This window comes from Myxocyprinus asiaticus, chromosome 5, assembly GCF_019703515.2.
Source record: "Myxocyprinus asiaticus isolate MX2 ecotype Aquarium Trade chromosome 5, UBuf_Myxa_2, whole genome shotgun sequence".
Lineage (NCBI taxonomy): Eukaryota > Metazoa > Chordata > Actinopteri > Cypriniformes > Catostomidae > Myxocyprinus > Myxocyprinus asiaticus.
Genome location: NC_059348.1, coordinates 18,382,303 through 18,403,488, shown reverse-complemented (window position 1 = coordinate 18,403,488; position 21,186 = coordinate 18,382,303). Strand labels below are relative to the sequence as shown.

The 21,186-nt window shown below is 37.6% G+C and overlaps 2 protein-coding genes across 2 annotated transcripts in view; one reads left to right on the top strand and one right to left on the bottom strand.

The window, feature by feature from the left end:
- The window catches only part of LOC127441620 (GPI-anchor transamidase-like), a 47,625-nt gene extending 42,627 nt beyond the window's left edge, over positions 1–4,998 (bottom strand). Inside the window, exons 1-4 of the mRNA XM_051699220.1 lie at positions 4,868–4,998; positions 2,568–2,621; positions 917–1,008; positions 462–597 (exon numbers count right to left, since the gene is read on the bottom strand). Of these exons, the coding sequence (XP_051555180.1) occupies positions 462–597; positions 917–1,008; positions 2,568–2,621; positions 4,868–4,951 (366 nt within the window). The 5' untranslated portion in view covers positions 4,952–4,998. The remainder of the gene's footprint in view (positions 1–461; positions 598–916; positions 1,009–2,567; positions 2,622–4,867) is intronic.
- A 2,047-nt stretch (positions 4,999–7,045) lies between these two features.
- Positions 7,046–21,186, top strand: part of LOC127441616 (adenylate kinase isoenzyme 5-like) — a 126,901-nt gene continuing 112,760 nt past the window's right edge. Inside the window, exons 1-5 of the mRNA XM_051699215.1 lie at positions 7,046–7,384; positions 8,597–8,783; positions 9,873–10,040; positions 12,082–12,254; positions 18,313–18,426. Of these exons, the coding sequence (XP_051555175.1) occupies positions 7,325–7,384; positions 8,597–8,783; positions 9,873–10,040; positions 12,082–12,254; positions 18,313–18,426 (702 nt within the window). The 5' untranslated portion in view covers positions 7,046–7,324. The remainder of the gene's footprint in view (positions 7,385–8,596; positions 8,784–9,872; positions 10,041–12,081; positions 12,255–18,312; positions 18,427–21,186) is intronic.

The following is a 21,186-nucleotide window of genomic DNA, read 5'->3' as shown; positions in this document are numbered from 1 at the left end:
TCAGAGTCAGCTCTGTAAACAATGGAGTCGGAGTGCACTTTGCTGGACAAACTACGTAATGACACCAATTCTAAAGCATTGTTTTCTGCATTATATGTTCTGAAAAATGTTTTCATATCGGTGCATATCGGTAAACATATAACCGAGATATCGGTGGGGCACTAGTGTGAATACAACCTCATTTCACTGGGTTTTGATGCCCTCAGAGGGACATTTCACTTTCAAACTGCAGCCAAACGTGTAATACACCACATAAATTACGTTTTGCAAAAACGTAGCAATACTCACGTAAATGTCATGAGACCAGGCTGGATAAGCAAATATGAATCGCACACTACAAATTTAAACATTATATCTATCCTAAACTAAACTAAAGATTACAACTTTTTCTCATTTTGGAGGAACTATCAGACTTTTTAAATGAAATTACTAGTCTATGTTATGTTCAAGAGCAGCCTCACCTCATAACCTCTGTAATCCACCTCCACATCGTCTCCATACACATTAAGCTCCATGTTTTTATGGCTGAACACAGTGGCTGGTTTGGGGTTTCTATAGTTACAGGCCATATCGTCGGCTAGCATCAGCACTATGTGACTGCGGAAAGCAGAGCAAACACATCTGATCAGAGCAGACAGGAAGATTGTGCAGGACTTTCCTGTGGCTAGAGACACATATATCACTGCCTCACTGTTATAAAAGCGAGCTATCTCTAGAGATTACAATTTAAATAACAGCAAAACAATTGATGAAAGACAATTAAAATAAAATGTCACTATAACGAGGATGATGGGAGGTAAAAACAGTTCATATTCAGTAGGTTGATCCAATTATATTGTGAAACATTAGGCATTTCTTCTACAAGTATGTCTAAAGGAAACATGAGTGTAACTGAAACAAATGACTGTGTGTTTACCTGTCTGGAATGCCCAGTCTCTTTACGCTCCTGTATACTGACAGTGTGTTCGCCACGTGTCGGTAATTAAACCAGAATCTAGATGTGCAGACCTAGACATAAGCAAATTAAATTTCAAAAATAATGGGAAAAGCAATATTTTAAGACTCAGGAGGCATCTTAAGTTCAAGAAACTAAGAAAAACAAGGAAATATTATAAATACAAAATAAAATCATGCCATGAAACAATGAAGATGGTTAATGATAGTTTTACACACAGTAGTGCACTCACTGCACATTAATATATGTTTCAGTTTGCCACAAGATAAATCCAGTTTACCGACAAGCATTTGAAGGCAATATTTTTGATAAATACATTATATTGTGAAACTCAATTTATTCCATGGCTCTCTGGAATACTTGGACAATTATTTTTGTATAATGCACACTAAACTGTATACTGTAACTGACCGCTGTCCCAGGCACAGATAAAATGTGATGCGATGACCAGTTGACATTAAATGATTCCTTACATAATGTTTCAATAAGGAAAGTGCATGTTTAGGATTTTGACATGAACTCTCCTATTATGTTAAATACAAATGGGTATACCCTCTAGATTAGGGGTCAAATTGACCCTAATTGGTTTCAATGCAATTTGCCAAAAATCACCCTGCAAAACAGACAAGGATTAGATAAAAAGAGAAGACCTTCATTGTGGCTTCAGAGACTGAAATAAATATGAGAAATATGAGACCATATGAAATTTAAACTATGATTAAATAAAAATTATAAAAGTACATTTCATTTAAAAATTTTCCTTTTCACAAACTGCGACTACAAACAAAACAACTATTTTTTAAAGATTTTATAATTTCCATGAACACTTCAACACACTTGACAAATTTAAGAACAATCATTTTCAACATTTTACATTTGTATTAAACATTTTTTTTTCACAAACAGTATGACAACTCTGTGACATTTTGATATTGCTCTGTAGTAAAATTGATTTTTAATTTCCCTTTAAGGCTTTTTTTTTTTTTTTTTTTGTAAAGGTAAGCTCATTTACAGTCACTGTAAACAATATTTAACCCTTTTTATTATAATTACATTCTACACAATGAGCACAAAGTAAGTGTGCACTTTTTTGAGAGTTCAGCTGCTGGATTTTCAGCTACATTGCCCTCTGTCTCGGAAGCTTCTTCATCTACAAAAAAGTCAGGATATGGATCTTAAAATTTTCCTCTGTCTCTGGAGCATCCTTCATTTCTAAAGCAACTTCTATCTCAGAAATGTCTTTATTTATTTCAGTTTCACAGCCCATAATCTGTGAAAGGACTTCTTCAGCTGTTAGTCTTTTAGAGCTCATTTTACTATCTGTGTCTGAGAAAGTCTAAAAGCTCCTTTTACCCTCACAGTGCAGAGCCAACCAGACATAACAAAGACACATCAATGAAATGTTTTTATTTTGTGCCTGTGCAGCTAAATTTATAAAAGTATGTGGGTCATCATTGTTGACCAATTGTGTACAGGCTTTCCAAAATGTGTGTGTCTACACTTTGAGTGCACATTCATGACCCTAAATGAGGAAAAGTCTCAAAATTTCAAGAAGAACAAAATGGGTTAGCAAGTGTATTAGACAGCTCAAAAAGTCAAAGGTCAAGCTTACCAGAACTGCCCAGTTGTTGGTGTGGCCACTGCTGAAGAATTTGGCGGCTTTGGTCTGAAGAACAATCAGAAGATGAAATGGTACGGTGCTAATAATGACTGACCACGATGCAATGTTAATTTAGAAGATTAAAATAGGCTATTCCTTTTTGCAATGTGTTTCCTTAAAAGGATACAGTAGTTCACCCAAAAATGAAAATTTGCTCATGTACTCACCCTCAAGCCATCCCAGATGTGTATGACTTTCTTTCTTCTGCAGAACACAAATGTAGATTTTTAGAAGCATATTTCAGCTCTTGTGGTCCATACAATACAAGTAAATGGTGACCAAAGCTTTGATGCTCCAAAAATCACAAAGTCAGCATAAAAGTAATCCATACGACTCCAGTGGGTAAATCCATGATTCTGAAGTGATATGATGGGTGTGGGTGAGAAACAGATCAATATTTAAGTTCTTTTTTTTACATAAAATCTCCAGCTTTGACCAGTAGATGGCAATATGCATGAAGAATGCTAATGGCCAAAAAAACTAAATAAGAAGAATGTGGTGGTAAAAGTGAAAGTGGACATGAATCGGAAAAAATGACTTAAATATTAATCTGTTTCTCACCCACTGATCTTATCACTTCAGAAGACATGGATTTAACCACTGGAGTTCTGGTCACCATTCACTTGTATTGTATGGACCTACAGAGCTGAGATATTCTTCTAAAAATCTTCATTTGTGTTCTGCAGAAGAAAGAAAGTCACACACATATGGGATGGCCTGAGGGTGAGTAAATGATGAGAGAATTTTCATTTTTGGGTGAACTATCCCTTCAATAGAGGCTATTATTGCGTTATTAATATAATCAAACTCTCAAAAATGGTACGAAACGTAAACATTCTTTCTTTTCAGGCAAGTCTACTGAGAAAATCAAGGCCACACTGAGACTTTGTCTAATGTTTGAAAGCTAATGAAAGCCACTGACATTATAGATGTACTGTAATATATAGTGGTCAGGTGCTAGCTGGCAAAATTGCCCCTGTATGTACTGATTCAGTGCTGTTTTGTGCTGTATTAAGTAGAATGGCATGGTGTGTAATGACTGCATTCAGCTGTATTTGCAGTAGCACTGTCTGCAGCAGTGGCTTTAAAACATCATGTGCATGTTTGCTGAAGCTTTAAAACTAGTTGGCCGAAATAGCCAAATATTGAAGATCATCTTTGAAAATAAAACTTTTAATTATAAGCATTCTGTAAACAGAATGTCCTGGAGAATGAACGGGGGACTGAAGAAAAGTAATGACAAATGAAATGAAAGAAAACAAAAGCTATGGGTAGAAACCATGAATCTAGACTGATAAGAGATAACAGGGAGACTGCAGGTTACTCCCGAGTCCTCTGCTTTAAAGACATATGAAATACCTCGATCAATACAATAATACTGGCATTACATTTTAACACATACAGCCAAAAGACCTTGTGATGGTTTTATTTATAAATCATGAAACTGAAATGATTCATATATGAAGTTGCTGAAACGTATGAAAGCCTGAGCTCAGAAGTCTAATGTCAGAGAGAACTGAAGGATGAGACAGAGAAAAGATGACGTGAGATTTGGAGATATTCAGACGTCACTTTTTTAACATGCATAGAAAGTCATGTAGAACATTTATATAATAACTGTTCAAGAGTGAGAAACAGCAATGACAACAAATGTTTGTCAACTGCCTCTGAACACAACAAGTGATTTTAGATTTGCTCACTCTTCCAGAAAAGGAGAACAGATTTGCTCTGACGAGATGACAAAGAAATGACAAATGTCAGAACCGACAGTTTGTGTTTTGTTGTCATTTGAACAGGAAGCTGCCTGTCAGCCAAGATAATTACACAAATCAGTAATTGGGAAACAACGCCAAATGGCAAACTAAACCACAGCATGCAACAAGACCAGTAAACAACAAAACAAGCATCCGTCAGACATAGGTTGTGTCCTAAAGACCTAGTCTGTTGCCTACATAAACAGCATCTCTGGGAATCAAAGGCGTCCAAAAAGGCTGTCTAGATAGGCAGATTTGAGACACAGTCATAAGATACTGCTGATTTCTGCGGTCATGAGTATTTACTGGGCAAATTTTAAAAGTTGTAAAATATAAATAAACGAATCGGATTTAAAGCCAATATTAAATACTGAAATAAACATTTATAAGCCTTTTCATGATTGCTTTTCTGAGCTGAGCTGTGACTGGTGAAAGCTTAATTTCCTATTCAGTGAATCCAAAAGACACTATTCAACAGCTGTGAATGAAGACACTTACCTCAACATAATCACTGTGTGCATGAGGTATGGAAACAAGCAAATATATAAATGCACATACTGTCAATAAAAAGCAATAATCCATTTTGTCACCAGTGCAGTGACAGGCACAGTTTACAGTCAGGAAGCGCCCTACTTCCGGCTTGTATAAAAGTCCCTCTTTTCAAAATAAAGGTTGCAGATCAGCTATTTAAATGGAGAAAATGCATGCTTATTTATATATATATATATATATATATATATATATATATATATATATATATATATATATATATATATATATATATATATATATATTTTTTATATAAAGTGTAGATAGTGGATAATTTTGTATATATATCTTTTATAGTGGAGTCATAAATCTGAGACCAAACAAATAAAGCCATTTTTATGTAAAACTGGAAACAAACTGTTTTCGGCTTCTGAAAGAAGTATTAAAAAAAAGAGACACGTCATTATGTAACATGAAGAAGAAATAGCCTGTCTAAGAGTCTGCACTGTTTCTAGGTCTCTAATCAAATTTGTGACTTTGACCATGTTAACTCCTTTCGTTGTATGAACACATTCTAGTCACATTTTCTTGCATCCATTGAAGTACACAAGATACTCAGGATGGAATATTCTCAAATCATGCTGGATATCATAGATCATCAGATTATGCACACAATCTTGTGCAAATATTCTGCTGATACCAGCATTCAAGAAACAGCTGAAAACACCATCTGTTCCGTTAACACTTAACCAATCCACAGTAAATGTATTTACTATTTAACAATAAAAAATAAAACAAATCCTTGCCTCTTTCTTCTGCGCTAGCATCTCTACTACTCCAGCCACTGTGAGAACTTGGCAGTCCTATACTGAAGATATTGTTGAATTTTTAATGACAGATTGCTTGTTGTGTCATTTGTAAGTCACTTAGGACAAAAGCATCTGCTAAATGACTAATGTAAATCTTTTGGAGTCCATGCCAGCTCAAGTGCATGCTATTATTTAGGAAAAAGAGGGACGTGAAATGCCAAAACTTAGAAATTCAGAAGTTAAACCCTATAAATTTAAGCAACAGCTGGTACAGCATGCTGTAAATAATTAAAACTTGAATAAAAAAAATTTATAATAAAAAAAGGTCACCTTTAAAAAAGGCATAATAATCAGTCATAAATGAAGCACTGAAAACTTGCTCATACTCATTTATTTATTTATACCAGGATTAGGCATCAGACAAAACAGGCTGTTTGTTTGTACGGTTTGTTTTACCCATCACTGTTCCTTCAGAGATCAGCTGGCAAAATTCAACTCTAACAAATGTAAGAGAATCTGAATTATTTCCCCCTTACAAACCTTCTGATTTAGCCTACATGGTCATGTTTTCTAGGTCCTATTTATCAGCAGGCAATCTGGAGCACTGATAATGGATTAATTGAGGTTTTAGGTCAGATGGAGGATAAATAAAAAAATTAAAAAAATGACACAATCCATCACTGAATATATTCAGATCATTACTCGTGAAAATTATGTCAGAAATACTACACTATAGGCCCTATAGCTACTATAATATACTAGCAATACAATCTGTAACACACCAGCATGTCCTCATGAGACCCAGCAATTCATGTTTGCCCCTTTTTGTAGTTAACATACTGCATGTTTTGTTGATATCAGACAGAGCTGACATGCTATTGTTTTCACATTGGTATCTTAAAGAGAACAATCTGTGCTTTTCTAGCCTACTAAATGAATGCATGAGTGTGTGGCCAATATGATCATAGTATTTATACATTGCATAATAATAATAATGATGGCATAATGATAAGTTAATGATATTCAAAAAGTTCAATAACAACAATATAAGTATGCAATCTGTTTTATTATTATTATTATTATTATTATTATTATTATTATTATTATTTAAACTAATTCATTTTATATTTGTTTAAAGACGTAAAAATATCTTAATGACATTTTTATGTATTTCTATATTTAAAGCTAGGACCATTTGAATTTTGAAGTGAAAAAGAAAATGTGACACGTTCTCTCAGTTTGTTCTGGTTTCCTCTCATTTCACATTAACCCCAAGAGACGCGCAACGTCAGTTGGCCAAACACACACACACACACACACACACACACACACACACACACACACACACACACATACACACACACACCCCCAGCGCGCGGGCAACATGCAGCTCTATCGTCTTGTTGTGTCGGCGGTTTTCAAAGACTGAAGTGAGAGCCCAAGACCAGGACTAACGGGAGAGGTTAGAACCAGCATGCCACATGTACAGCTATTTACTGAGAGTGTCGCTATCTTTAGACATCTAGTTTTATAGACACTTGGAGAATGTGTTAAGATCGGGACAGCATCACGGATTCGTGTACCAGCAACTGTCCTTAACAGAACAGACTATTTATCCACTCAACGCAACAGGATCGATAGTTTCCTCAAGACAGATATGAACACCAACGATGCGAAGGAATATCTCTCCAGAAGAGAGATACCACTACTGTTTGAGGTGAGGATTTCAGTGTGAACTTTTCTAATTGAGAAATTCTAAATTAAGAAAATGGATCCGTACCGTGGACGTAACTAAAGAAATAGCCTAAATGCCATTAATAAGTTAATTGCATAGAAAAATATGACATGTAAATGGCACATGGCATGTCGGGATGTTGTCTCCAAACCGAGTGCTGGTAATCTAGAAGAATTAAAGTAATAAAGCGTCCAAATAATCGTATTATGTTGATGATTATATACATTCAGTAAATATAATTGTGAATAAATTAAAGTCGTAATGATTCATAAACAACTAATCTAATTAAAACGTAATAGTTTGATAATATTTAATTTAATATATATATATTTATATATATATATATATATTATTCATGCTGTAAATATGGTCGCTGAGGAGCTGGTACATTATTGCATTGCATTTGGTTTGGCGTTTCTAGGCGTAGTGTCTATGCGTTTTTACGCACAATCTTAAAATTAGCGCATATACTGAATGTCTGTAATTCCAATAATTTTCCTTTGTTGTTGTTTATTTAGCAGTTTAATCTCAGAAGCGTCCAACGGTGATTATAAAAGTCAGTCTTGAAATAGCAGTAGGCTATAACAGTTTTGATAATGTTTTAAACTGAATGATGCAATAACAGACTGTTTTTTACTGTTTATATATATATATATATATATATATATATTATTGAAAATGTAAAACTGGAGTCAAGACCTCTATTTACACTGCTGATATTAAACCTGGCAATTATTTATGGCGCATATCAACATAAAATTTCCCCTTTCTTTAGAGGATTTGGTCCAGCTTGGTTTTGATTGTCCTTGACATGTGATGGTGGTGGTGATTATATAGATTTTTAAGTGATAAATTGGAATTTGATCATTGTAATAATTTTTTTATTTTTATTACTAATGTCAAACTTTTGTTATTTTGTAGGAATAGCATTCCTAACTTGGCTTTGATTGACCTTAACTTATGATTTGTATTTTTATTATTATTGTCTTTCAGTTCGGTGCATAGTAATGACACTGGATACATGTCAAATAGGTTACAGTTTCCCTTAATACATACCTGTAAACTGTATTGGTCATGTATTACAACATACAGCATTAACACTTCAATACACAGGTTGCCCTGTAGAAAGGTAAATACACAGTACACCTTCTATAACAAGAGTTTTTTCCTCTTGATCTGTCACTGCTTTTCCAGAGTCTGTTGACTGGTCTGATGTACTACCGACCGGATGACCCAATAGACTATTTAGAGACCTGTCTTAAGAAGGTGAGGGAGCTCGGCGGAACTGACAAAGTTCGGTGGGACACATTCGTTGGTCAGGAGAAGAAGTCTTTACTGCCTCTCAATGGTGGGCAGTCACGCCGATCTTTTTTCCGAAATGGTGAGTTGCGAAAACAACTGAGGTGTTAAAGTGAGGTGTTGTCAACAGCCAACGCAAGTGCAGATCAAAAGCAACACTGAAATTCATGCAAACTAGAGCTGCTGTCGTTCTTGTTGGATATTACACAACAAGCTTTCTTTATTATTCTGGCATTGTTAAACTATGAGAAGCAACCGTAGGGGTTTTCCTGATTTTGTGCTTGGTAACATTGTTCTGCACACCCCGCGGCAATGCACAAAGGCAAATGAATGCAAAGCACCTGTCCAGTAAAACATACTGTAATGAGTTTCCCTACTAAACAACCCTATTCATCCAATTATAGACACTAGGCTAATTGTGCTATGACTTCCCTTGTCTTGCGTAACCAGACCTTTGCCTAAATGGCAAAAAGTCTAGTCCAAATTGCAGCTTATTCTGGCCAAGAATCACCCAATTAGATAAAAAGAGGCGCATGACTGACATGTAAAGTTAAGCGCAGTTTATTATGTTCTTGTGTGCCATTTAGTGGCGGGTTTATCTGAAATAGATTATACCACAATAATAGACTAACATGAAAATGTAAATAGTGACACAGCAGTCATCATGAACAATTAATAAGGGAAAATAAGAAATAAGAGAAAATAAGATCTAACTTTTTCACTGACATATCTTATAAAAACAAAGGAGAATATATAGCTCTGCTTGTGGATATTTAATTGCTAAGTGCCTCAAACAAATCTCTGAGTATCTTTCATAGACTTAATGCCAGTAATCGAACAAATTTTGGCAAATTCAGTGACTGAGTGCCCGATACCTTGTAAACATGACTTTGTTTCCAGGCGGACAAATAAAAAACCTGTGTGTCCTTACCTGTGGAGGTTGTGTTGAGTCAGCCAATCATATTAGAGCTTTACTAGATCAAGAGAGTACATTTGTGTGCAATATGCATTAGACTGTTGAGGCTGAGAATATGACTTTCCAGTATTCTAAGCTTTTTACAGTACAGTGTTTCTATGTTCATATACTCTGAATTACAGTTGACAATTTTCATTTGCAAGTTTAAGGACACCAGAACGTCTCTAACTCAAATATTTGCATTCATCCATGCAGTTCTCCCAGACAGCCCCAACTTCCCCTATCGGAGGTACGAGCGCCTCCCACCCATCAACCAGTTCTCCATAGAGAGTGACTCAGACCTGTCTGAGACAGCGGAGCTCATAGAGGAGTATGAAGTGTTTGACCCCTCTAGACCCAGACCCAAAGTCATCCTCATGATAGGTAAGCCCAAAGTCTGGGTACTTTCATCACGGATAACAGGCTTGAACCTTTAGACTTGCACCTACTGTACTGGCATGTGTTTGAGAAAAAAACATTGGTTTTTATGTATGTGCTCTTGGATATGTCTGATGTGGGTATCTGCATGAGTTAAGTTAATGTGATAAAATAATTAAAACTGAAGTGTATAATTTTTTCAGTGTTTAAATATTTTTCCTGTCACATGTTAATATGCAGAGACAACTCTCAACTATTATATACAAGAGAAATAGAAGCAGAATTTAGATATTGGGTGAACTGTTACTTGATCTGATCACTCAAACCACATTTTGAGGTAGTGAAAAATGCATGTTACAACATTGCACTTGTAGTGTAAAGGCGAATATGTCCCGATGCATCTAGAATCAACAGCGAAGTACCACCTACTCACCTGTATGTAGTGACAAGGATAATTCGATGCGAAGTGTCTGCTAAATGAATACTTGTAAATTAAAAATATAAGACACAAAATGGCTATAATATAAGACTTAAATAGCTATGAGCATTCTGCTCGAAACTTCACATTTGTGTGATTAAAGTTCAAGTAGGCTTATATTCGAGAGCAACACCGCTGTTGTCTGCACTTTTTTTACTTTTCTGTTTTTATTTAACATGCACAAACACTGACTTAAGTGATGGATGCTGTCATGAAATCAATGACCTTCACCTCGTTGAAATCCAATTACAAATGGTAACATGAGATGCATTTAAGACACATGTTAATACCAGGTGTAAACAGATGTGTGCACTGTGACCACTTGTGAACAGATCACCAGAGATGGATGTTAATACCAGGTGTAAACAGATGTGTGCACTGTGACCACTTGTGAACAGATCACCAGAGATGGATGTTAATACCAGGTGTAAACAGCTCTGTAGAGTCATAAGGTTGGTAATAGTTCAGATTGAGATATCTGATAGTTCTACATTTCCCTCATGCTTTGTCAGACTTCTTTGCAGGCATTTCTTCTTAAGTTGACTGATGTATTGATTTAATTTGCTAGAGTAACATGTTACTATAGCTGTATTTAGACCACAAGCAAATGAACATGCATATCCCATCAATCAAGTTACCAGCATGTGGTGTTACGTCTTAAGATAGTAGATCTCAGCAATTATTCTTCATCTTTGATTTACTTTCTATTTGGTTTCTGTAATAGTTCAAGGTTTTAAAATGTTTGTAGCACATTCAGTTCGCGTTTCACATTTGGAGTAGGCAGAAAGCTTTAATATGGAATGCAGTTATTAGCTGTGCTTTCCATACTTTGGCATGCAACTTTTCCATTTCCATTTTTGCTACCGACGTGAATAAAAACTTAAATTGTGTGGTTTGTTGAGGAACGGGGTGAAGTTAAAAGAAGCTGAAACTTTGAAAATCATGTTTCGAGATCCATGCCTTCTGTTGTGCTTCATCTGTGTGAATGGCTCATATTCTGTGGCAGTGCTGCTTGTGTGGTTTGTTGAGGCACACTGACTGCACCCTGCTGATGCGGCTCATAAAAACACAAAGTTACATAAACTTCAAGCTTGCATTGCTCCGCTGGTAGGACAATATGTACTTTTATTACTGAATTTACGTACGGGTCAGGAAGCATGGTTAATTCCATTAACATTTTGAATGCGTTATTTTTTATATAATTAATTGCATTAAATTAATGCTTTAAATTGACAGCCGTAATATTTTTGCTTCTTTCTCTGTCTCAAACAAGGGATGTATTTCTATGCTTTCTCTGCAAAATGACTATCCCAGCTTCGACTAGAATATAGAAATCGATGCTTTTGCCAAATTTTGGACAGTGCTTTGTTTGGTCATTATTAATTGATACTGACCTAAAGAAAGAGATGTTTAAGGTCATCTGGTTTGGCAAACCAGGTCAGTAAAAATCTAAGAAATCCTGTTAGCTCAAGACATCATACTTCTGGCTTCATTCACTCTCAAGGGATATACATTTGCTTTTGTCTCTGTAGTGAGTGTTGATTCTCTTGACACCTTCTCCCTAAACAGGTGGCCCAGGCAGTGGTAAAGGGACACAGTGTCTGAAGATCGCCGAGCGCTATAGCTTTGAATATGTGTCAGTGGGTGAGCTACTCAGGAAGAAGATGATCCATAATGCCACCAGCAACAGGAAGTGGAGTCTAATTGCCAGGATCATCACCAATGGAGAACTGGCACCACAGGTATTTAGAAAACATAAGGGTGTCAAAGTAAAGGTCAAATCTTCAGCATGCATGTGAATATCTCCATAGTATCTGCTATTTTTGGTTTTCTATGCTTAATGCCCTGGCATTACACCGTATAAATATTAGAGATTTTGCCATTGGTCATTGGTTGCAACAGTCTATTACTTTTTCCACATTAACATCAAAATCTCAGACACAGTGTTGGGAAGTAATGGACTACGTGTACTCTGGATTATGTAGCCATATTACAAAAATAAAGTACTTGTAATTTGATTACATTTCTAAATATGCATAATCAGATTACAGTTATTTTTATGGCTTACACAATTACATAATGATTACCTATAAGTCTTGACTTTCTAAGAATCAGTACTTGATACATTATAAATTGCAATACAGTATTTAATATACTTAAAATTTGATTTTCACCAAAGCATGCAATAAGTAATCCAAAAGTTATCCAAGTAATAAATTTTTATTACCTAAATGTTTAAGATTACAGTTTTAAGGCCTGTTCACACCAAGTCAAAAATGGACTGAATTTTTGTTTCGGTACAAATATTCGTTCCAAACAAGCTTTTGTATGGTAACAATGGATTCTGATGGCGCTATTCACATCGGGTCCAACAAATCGTCCGCTGACAATCTGAAGGTTTTTTTACAGAGAGTTTACAGATTTTTTTTTCTTTGAACTGCAATGAAAACTGACTGACCAATGAGATTTTTTCATTTTCCCAGAGTCATTGCAGCTGCTCAGTCCAGCGTGTTGGTGGCACTAATGAACTGGCAAACACCGGCATAGGATGTGCAGCTGATGCACTCCCGAAAATGATATACTTAAAAAGAAATAGTTGCAGTTCATGAACCCTTTGTACTGCAAACATAAACCCGGTCTGTTTTTGAAAGCGTTTATGTTTTTTGTCTTAATGACCATTATTTAATATGTACATCACTGTGCCTGTTATATTCTCATGGCATTAAAAGTAGCAGCGATGTTTGGCAATTCGTTTGCACTAAGCTTGTAGTAAAATCCCTGAAAAGACTCTTTACATGCTATATTTTACTGTACACAAATGAATTGCAGAACGTTGATATTTTTATAGCAAGTGTAATAAAACAAAGCATTGCAATAATAAAAAAAAAAAAGAAAAGACCAAGAGCCAGGGTGTTCTTTTATATTATTTTAATATCATGCATCATATTTTATAATATACCTGTTATTCTTAATGTACATTATTCCACATGTATTTATATCACTGTACCTTGTATTATATTATCCAGGCATTATAAAAAGAGAAGTTGGCTACAGGTGTACGTTTGTAATATACTCGTAGCTAAATACATGTGCAAATACTGTAAATATCCAACAGTGCTCTTTACTCATCTAACTCACATAAAAAACTGACTATATACTCCTCAAAATCATCAACACCATGGAAAGAACATAATGAAACAGTTATACCAAATCAGGTAAATAAATGCTTTAACATTGTTAAATACTGTATATTAATCTCTAGCATTGGCAGCTGAAGGGTGAGGGTTTGTTTAGCAGCAACAGATCCACCTACTGTACAGGGGGTGAAATCATTTTTATTTTTATTTTTTATGGACTCGGTGTGAATAGACCTTCCCTTGGAAGTCCGTCTCGCAAATCGTTATGGATTTGGTGTGAACAGGCCTTTAGTTGTGTCATTTGTAATCAGTACCTGATTACATTTCAGAAGTAATCTGCCCAACACTGCTCACAAACACTGTCATAAAGCAGAATATGCTAAATATGAACCGTTCACTGATGCCAGAACACAAATCTAGAACTGAAAGGGCTTGACGATTCTCTGTTTTTGAAAAATCTCATCATTAGTTACTCCCATGATGACTCAGTTTTAGAATCACAAATCCAAGTTTTTCTGTGTGAACACAGAACTAAAATACGCAAAAAGCCCGGAATGTTGTGATAAACGGTTCAGATATAGCTGTTTGCTGTGCTAATTTTCCCTACTTTTAAAAGCCTGTTTTTTTTCTGCGCCTATAGCGTCACCAAAATGTAGTGCAAAAATAAAGATTTTGCCGTTATAATGAGGCCACCATATTTTGGAAAGGAGGATTTAAAAGAAAAACAGATTATAAGACATACCACTGGGAGTTGAGTCCCACAAGCACTTCTGAAATGCTTTGTATGTTGTAGGAGGGGACGGTCTATCTGCAAAGATTACTGACAAGAGGATAAAATGACCAGCCCGAGTCATTTAATCCTTATCTGCAGTAAAAGTACCTCTATACTAAGGCAGGTCTACTCTAGCTTCCTTATACTCTGGCAAAGAAATAACACCACTTTCCAATTTACTGGATTAGGGATACAAAGAATACTTTTTTTTCAGACTGTGATATGGTTGAAGGGAATGTAAGGGCCAAAAGATGTGTTGTAAGATACAACTTTCATGACCACCCATCAGGGGTGAATCTAGGATTTCAATCCTAGGGGGCTCAGCCCCAATGACACTATTAGATGTGCATATTTAATGTAGTCCACTCTTTAGCATAGATAGTGTTTTTTTTTTTGTGTGTTTTTTTTAACTGTTTACATCATTCAAGATGTTTACCGTTTAAATAACTATTAAAATAATTGTGGGTAGCAGAGGAGGAATCTCAGTTGCCTCTGCGTCTGCGACTGTCAATCTGCGCATCTTATCACTTGGCTTGTTGAGCGCATTACCGTGGAGACATTGCGCGTGTGGAGGCTTCATGCTATTCTCCGCGGCATCCATGAATAACTCACCACACGCCCCACCGAGAGCGAGAACCACACATTATAGCGACCACGAGGAGGTTATCCCATGTGACTCTACCCTCCCTAGCAACCGGGCCAAGTTGGTTGCTTAGGAGACCTGGTCACTCAGCACACCCTGAATTCGAACTCGCGACTCCAGGGGTGGTAGTCAGCGTCTTTACTCGCTGAGCTACCCAGGCCCCCATTATTTTTCCATTATCAAATTAAAAAATTGTGTTTATTTAAGTCAAAAATCAATAATTTTGTAACTTCCATAGATTAAAGTTATATAAAACACCACAAAAACTATTACAATAAATGTCTTACTTGGTTGTTTTTTAGTGAAGTGAATTAACTCGTGACTTGAGTCTTTTGCATTTATTCAAAAGAGAAAATCACTCCAAATTAAGATTTTAATTTCAGTAGAATAACCCTGTTAATATACAACATAAAGATAAACATTAGTTCAGATTTGTTCACTTATTCGTTTAGTAATCATTTTTTTAAATCACACTTTTATGCCAATTGGTGGCAACAAATGAACGTTTTATGTGTTTCGGGTCATTAAACCATTAATAAAGCATAAAGACGTTTACGACCGAAACAAATCTAATTATACTTTATTAACTCATGTGTCTTCTAAGAGACTTTATCAGCATTTAGATATCATCAATATCATTTCACCTCATATGACAAGAAAGCATATAAATTTGTGAACTGCTGTGCATGACCATCAAAGTATTCAAAAAAAGACAACATAGCCTAAAAGTAATTACAGGTTTTAACTACATCCTGATGTCATTTTAATGTCATTAGTCACTTTTACTCTTAATTAATTCAGCCCCTTTCTCTCCTTGTTAAATGAGATAACTGAATTAAATGAGCGACATGTCTCCTCTCCTTCAATCGGTTAAAAGACGCTGTCGCTGATCCTCTCGTTCATGAATTAAATGAGTACATGGGGCGTATTTGTTCTGAGGGTCAAACCAATAACATGCTCCTTCACAGCCCACACTCCAATGCTATTGGCTCGCGCTGTAGACAGTTTTTACAGGTGAGAAAAGCCACCAAAGACAAAGCACTTCTCGCTTCAAACAAGTGTAGCGTTGCGGCTGCAGCTGTTTAAAACCCTTGCGTGCTGATTGCAGTCACAGATTTTTAGGGGGGCTGAGATTAATTTTAAAGGGGCCCTCCTAAATTGGGTCTAGTTACGCCCATGCAACCATTGCTGCCGACATTGTTGATAACATATGAGGTGTTCTCTTGGCCCACCAAGTCTCATTGAATTAATAATGAGGAAGTAGGAGCTATTATTCCTAAACACCAGAAAAACCAAAGGATACCAACTTTACAAAAGAGTTGCTGAAGTTTATTATTAAAATCCCTGATGATTTCAGCCTTAACTGTTCTTGTGGCACATTTCAGCACAGATTATTTTGTGAACATGTCACAATATCAGGCAGGCTTTGAAATAAGGCTATTGAAGGATGGGACTGTTAAAACATTTATTGGAACTGACAGCAAACCTGCAGCTTGTGAGTTAGTGCAGTAAAGTGCTGTTACTCATTTCATATGCAAAAAAGCTTTATTAAGGCTTTATATCTAAGGCCGTGTTCAGACAGGCAGCAAAAATCAGATTTTTTCCCCCTATCTGACTCAAGTCTGTTTATTTTTATTTCTGTTTAACCCAATCCAATGGTTTTTGTATGTGGTTTGAAATCCAATTAAAATCAGATTTTTGTTAATGCATCTCAGTCTGATCAGTCATATAGAATGTCCTGTTGCGTTTTCATTCGTTGTGTGGCGGATCCTAACGTCAGGTGTTGCGTCAAGAAGACATGTCATAGATCATATATGCCACCCTTCCCCTTTCTTTACCCTGTTGTTTGTGACAAATGTGTTAAGATTTGAATACTGCCCTCATGAAAAACATAATCAATGGCAAAACCTCCATTGTTACAGTCTCAGGCTGGGTGAACATTCTACGCTAAGTTTACGTCATTACTATGATAGCCAATGTATACGTGCTAGCAAAAGTGACTGAAATCTGAGCAGATAAAGGTAGATCTGGCGTCATTTAATTTGCAATTTTAACAGTCTTCAGATTTAAGAAAAGAACTGATTAAGCAGAAAGAATAAAAAAGGCTAAAGTTCAAAGAGGGAATGCAAAATTGTCATAAAAAACTAAATTATAACACCTTGACTAATATTATGAGTAATCTGCAGGGCAATTAACTATAAGCACTTTACTTCTAAATATATGTTGTCTACGTTTATAAAAAAATGTATGCAAACTGTTTTGCTTTTAAACAGCTGTACCACAGGTCCAACTTACTTGCCATTGCTGCTGGATTGTTTTGGAACAGAACCGATGAATTCATGTTCATTATTCTATAAACTCACATTCATTTTATCATTAGCTTGATTAAACTACAAACAGCTGTGCAAATGACCAGTTGTTCGATCTAAATGTGATTAAAACGTTTTGCATGTGGAGCAAGCAGTGCTGTGTTTGGGAGGAGGGTCTTTATGAAAATATCCTCTGCTTTTGAACATTGCTTGGAAAAAAGAGCGTTTGAGTGTATGAATTACATTCCAAACAGGGTCGACAAACGATGACTGATGTATGAGTTGTTTTTAGAGCTGTCTTGTACTGACTCTAGATCTCTGTCATAAATGATGCCATCCACATCATTAGATTTGCTACGCTTGAACATTTTCCCCCTCGAGCTCTAGAAAGATTAAGGTTATCCTAAAATGCCACTGCACTCCTCAATTATACTAAAAATCACCTAAAATGTGAAGTTATACTGTAAGTCAGTCACCAAGTGCAGTTTTTGATGAGTGTTTGATGATTTCATTTTCAAGCACATGATCTCTTTCATTATGGAAAAAGCATAGAGAATTTTGACAAGGATAAACGATTTTAAAAATATTCCGTACTGAATGTTTCCGGTGAATTACGGAATGATTGCCCTTGAAACCCAACTCATCTTAGACATCATGCCTCGGCCTTTCATCCATACTGATTTAAAACAGCCCAGAATTACAAAGCACTTTTACCCTGCAAGTACCTGACCTATGAAGACCAAATTGCTTACAGGAATGAGGTTTCCCATATGCGGAAGTTAAACCAGTTTACCAGTGCAAACTCGACTGATATGGAAGTAACTGAGTTTGTCTTGTTTGTGCTGATGAGTATTTTAATTTGAATTAAGGTAATAGAGATGTAAAATAAATCTTTGTGGGATTGTATTATTTCAGAGTATATTTATTCATCCTCATTAGGAAACAACCATAACTGAGATCAAGCAGAAGATCATGAAGATTCCAGATGCCAGTGGAATCGTTATAGACGGCTTCCCTCGAGACGTGGCTCAGGCTCTTTCTTTTGAGGATCAGGTGAGTGGAATTTACTAGGCGGTTTTTCTAAGTAAAACATCACTTTTATTATTTCTCATACTTAGGGTTAGAGATTTCAATAAATCCCAAACCATAAGTATTAAACTGTGCATGTAAATCGTCCCAAACCATTTACGCTACAGACATTAATGATTCCTCAAGTCATACGGCTTGTTGAGGAAAGCTATGTTTTAGTTCTTTACTTATAATTTTTGTCTGGCGGATGACAAAACTGGTATAAAAGATCACATATTGTATATTTACAGTGAACAAAGGATCTGAGCCATATCTAGGGACCAGAATAGCATAGAGACTTGGGGGTGGGCTCTTTTGACTTGGGCCAGTAAGCAACCACCTAGCAACCAACAAGAGCACCATAGAAACTGCATTGGACATTTTGCATGTGAAAGCATCACTCATAATCTTGTCACCTTACATCATGTACCATATGTACAGTATAAATAAAAACCTTCACAGGAAGTCCACGTTTAGTCCCACGCCTGTTCATGTTTATTAGCTTCCAAGAAATTGTTAAATTCTGTCATGACTGCAGCCTGCGATTGCACAAATATTCCCCAAAGCAATGGTTAACAAGTGAGGTTTTCTCAGCTGCGTTCAGGCTCAACTTGTCACAGTGTTCATGTTAACGGTGTGTTTAAAAGCAAGGCAGCAATGAAGACGCAATATAACATGTCAGATTTGGCACAGCTAATGGGTCAGATTCTCACGGTCGAGTGGTTAATTACATAAGTGGATGATACGGTTGTGAAGGCAGAACTGTCGTTACTGTGTTTACACTACAGACATGTTCATCAGCTTTTAAAAGGACTCAATGACTAGTTCGGGAAGACATATGAAAAAATATCTGATGGGCTCAGTAGTTGTTTTTTCGCAGTTGCCGTTTCTGCTGCTAGATGCCCTAATGTTATTGGTGGGCTGCACAACTGGCCATAGCTTTTGAGAATCTGTTAGCAAATGGGATGTATTGCAGGTGAAAATAAGATGTTGTTGTAATTTGACAAGGAATCATTTCCCTATCTGTCACTCACTCGACGTTGTGTCGATGTAGTGACACTAGGGGTCACTCTTAGGAGCCCCAAACACCTCTGCTTTTTTTGAAAAAAGGCCAATGAGAATTGGCGAGTGAAATTTGCATGCCACTCCCCTGGACATACGGGTATAAAAGGAGCTGGTATGCAACCACTCATTCAGATTTTCTCTTCGGAGCCGAGCAGTTGTATTCAGTGCACTGAATTCAATTCCCTCCAAAGACGCACCTCAAAACTGTTGGATTTACAGCGCATTTCAGTGGCTTCTCCCCCTCTGCACCTGTGGAGTGCAGAGAACGCCCCTGGGCGCTTCAGCAGAGCGAAAATAAGAGAGTATATTCTAAAAGAGTATATTTACAGAGCGAGAAAGAGCGAGCGTCTTTTTAAAGATGTCATTCCGTTTGTGTGTTATTCCTGGTTGCAGTCGTAATCTCTCCGCTTCTGACAGCCACAATCGCTGTCTTACGTGTCTGGGCACTGCCCACATGTGGACATTGTTCGTGGATGAGTCATGTCCTCATTGCGAGAACATGACCATGGCAACGTTGCAGACGCAGCTTGCTCTCATAAGAAACTGGTCCTTCTACCTACGGGTTTGAGGCTGCGTCGGTTAGCACTGGGGGCGATTTGGGGACATCAATGGGACCACCTCCGCCGGGTATCCCCCCACGGACCTTCCATTCCCCAGCATGCTCGCTTGCCCCGGTCGGGCTCTCGCACGAGACTGCCGGCTCATCTCAGCGTGAGTTCGACTTCTCATTCAGAGCTCGGGAAGATGATGAGTTATCAAGCACAGCATCGGAGAGCGGGCTCATCCAGTCTGATGCAGAGGCTTCGACTGGGCTTCCTCCTTCGGGAACAGTCACCCACATATTGTATATTTACAGTGAACAAAGGATCTGAGCCATATCTAGGGACCAGAATAGCATAGAGACTTGGGGGTGGGCTCTTTTGACTTGGGCCAGTAAGCATCCACCTAGCAACCAACAAGAGCACCACAGAAACTGCATTGGACATTTTGCATGTGAAAGCATCACTCATAATCTTAGCACTGGGGGCGATTTGGGGACATCAATGGGATCACCTCCGCCGGGTATCCCCCCACGGACCTTCCATTCCCCAGCATGCTCGCTTGCCCCGGTCGGGCTCTTGCACGAAATCGGCAGCTCGTCTCAGCGCGAGTTCGACTTCTCGTTCAGAGATCGGGAAGACGATGAGTTATCGAGCGCAGCATCGGAGAGCGGGCTCGTCCAGTCTGACGCAGAGGCTTCGGCTGGGCTTCCACCTTCGGGAACGGTCGCCCAGTCTCAGGCCGACGCGGAAATGACGGACATGCTTTTCCGGGCGGCCGCGAGTGTTGGGCTAGAGTGGAACCCTCCACTCTCCCCTGAACCCTCGCGGCTCAACGATTCATTCCTTTTTTCCCGGAAGTGCACAAGGAGCTGACAAGATCGTGGTAGGCACCTTTTACTGCCCGGTCCCGGTCTTTCAGCTCCCCCGCTCTCACTACCCTCGATGGTGGAGCGGCCAGGGGGTATTTGGTGATCCCCCAGGTGGATAAGGCGCTCGCGGTGCACTTGTGTGTGCGTCACCTGGCGTGGGCGCCCGAAGCTCCCATCCAGGACCTGTAGGTTTACGTTGTCCCTGACGACTGTGGCCTGCGGTGCCGCTGGAATGGTTCTCTTGTCTCCTGGGTCACATGTCCGGTGCG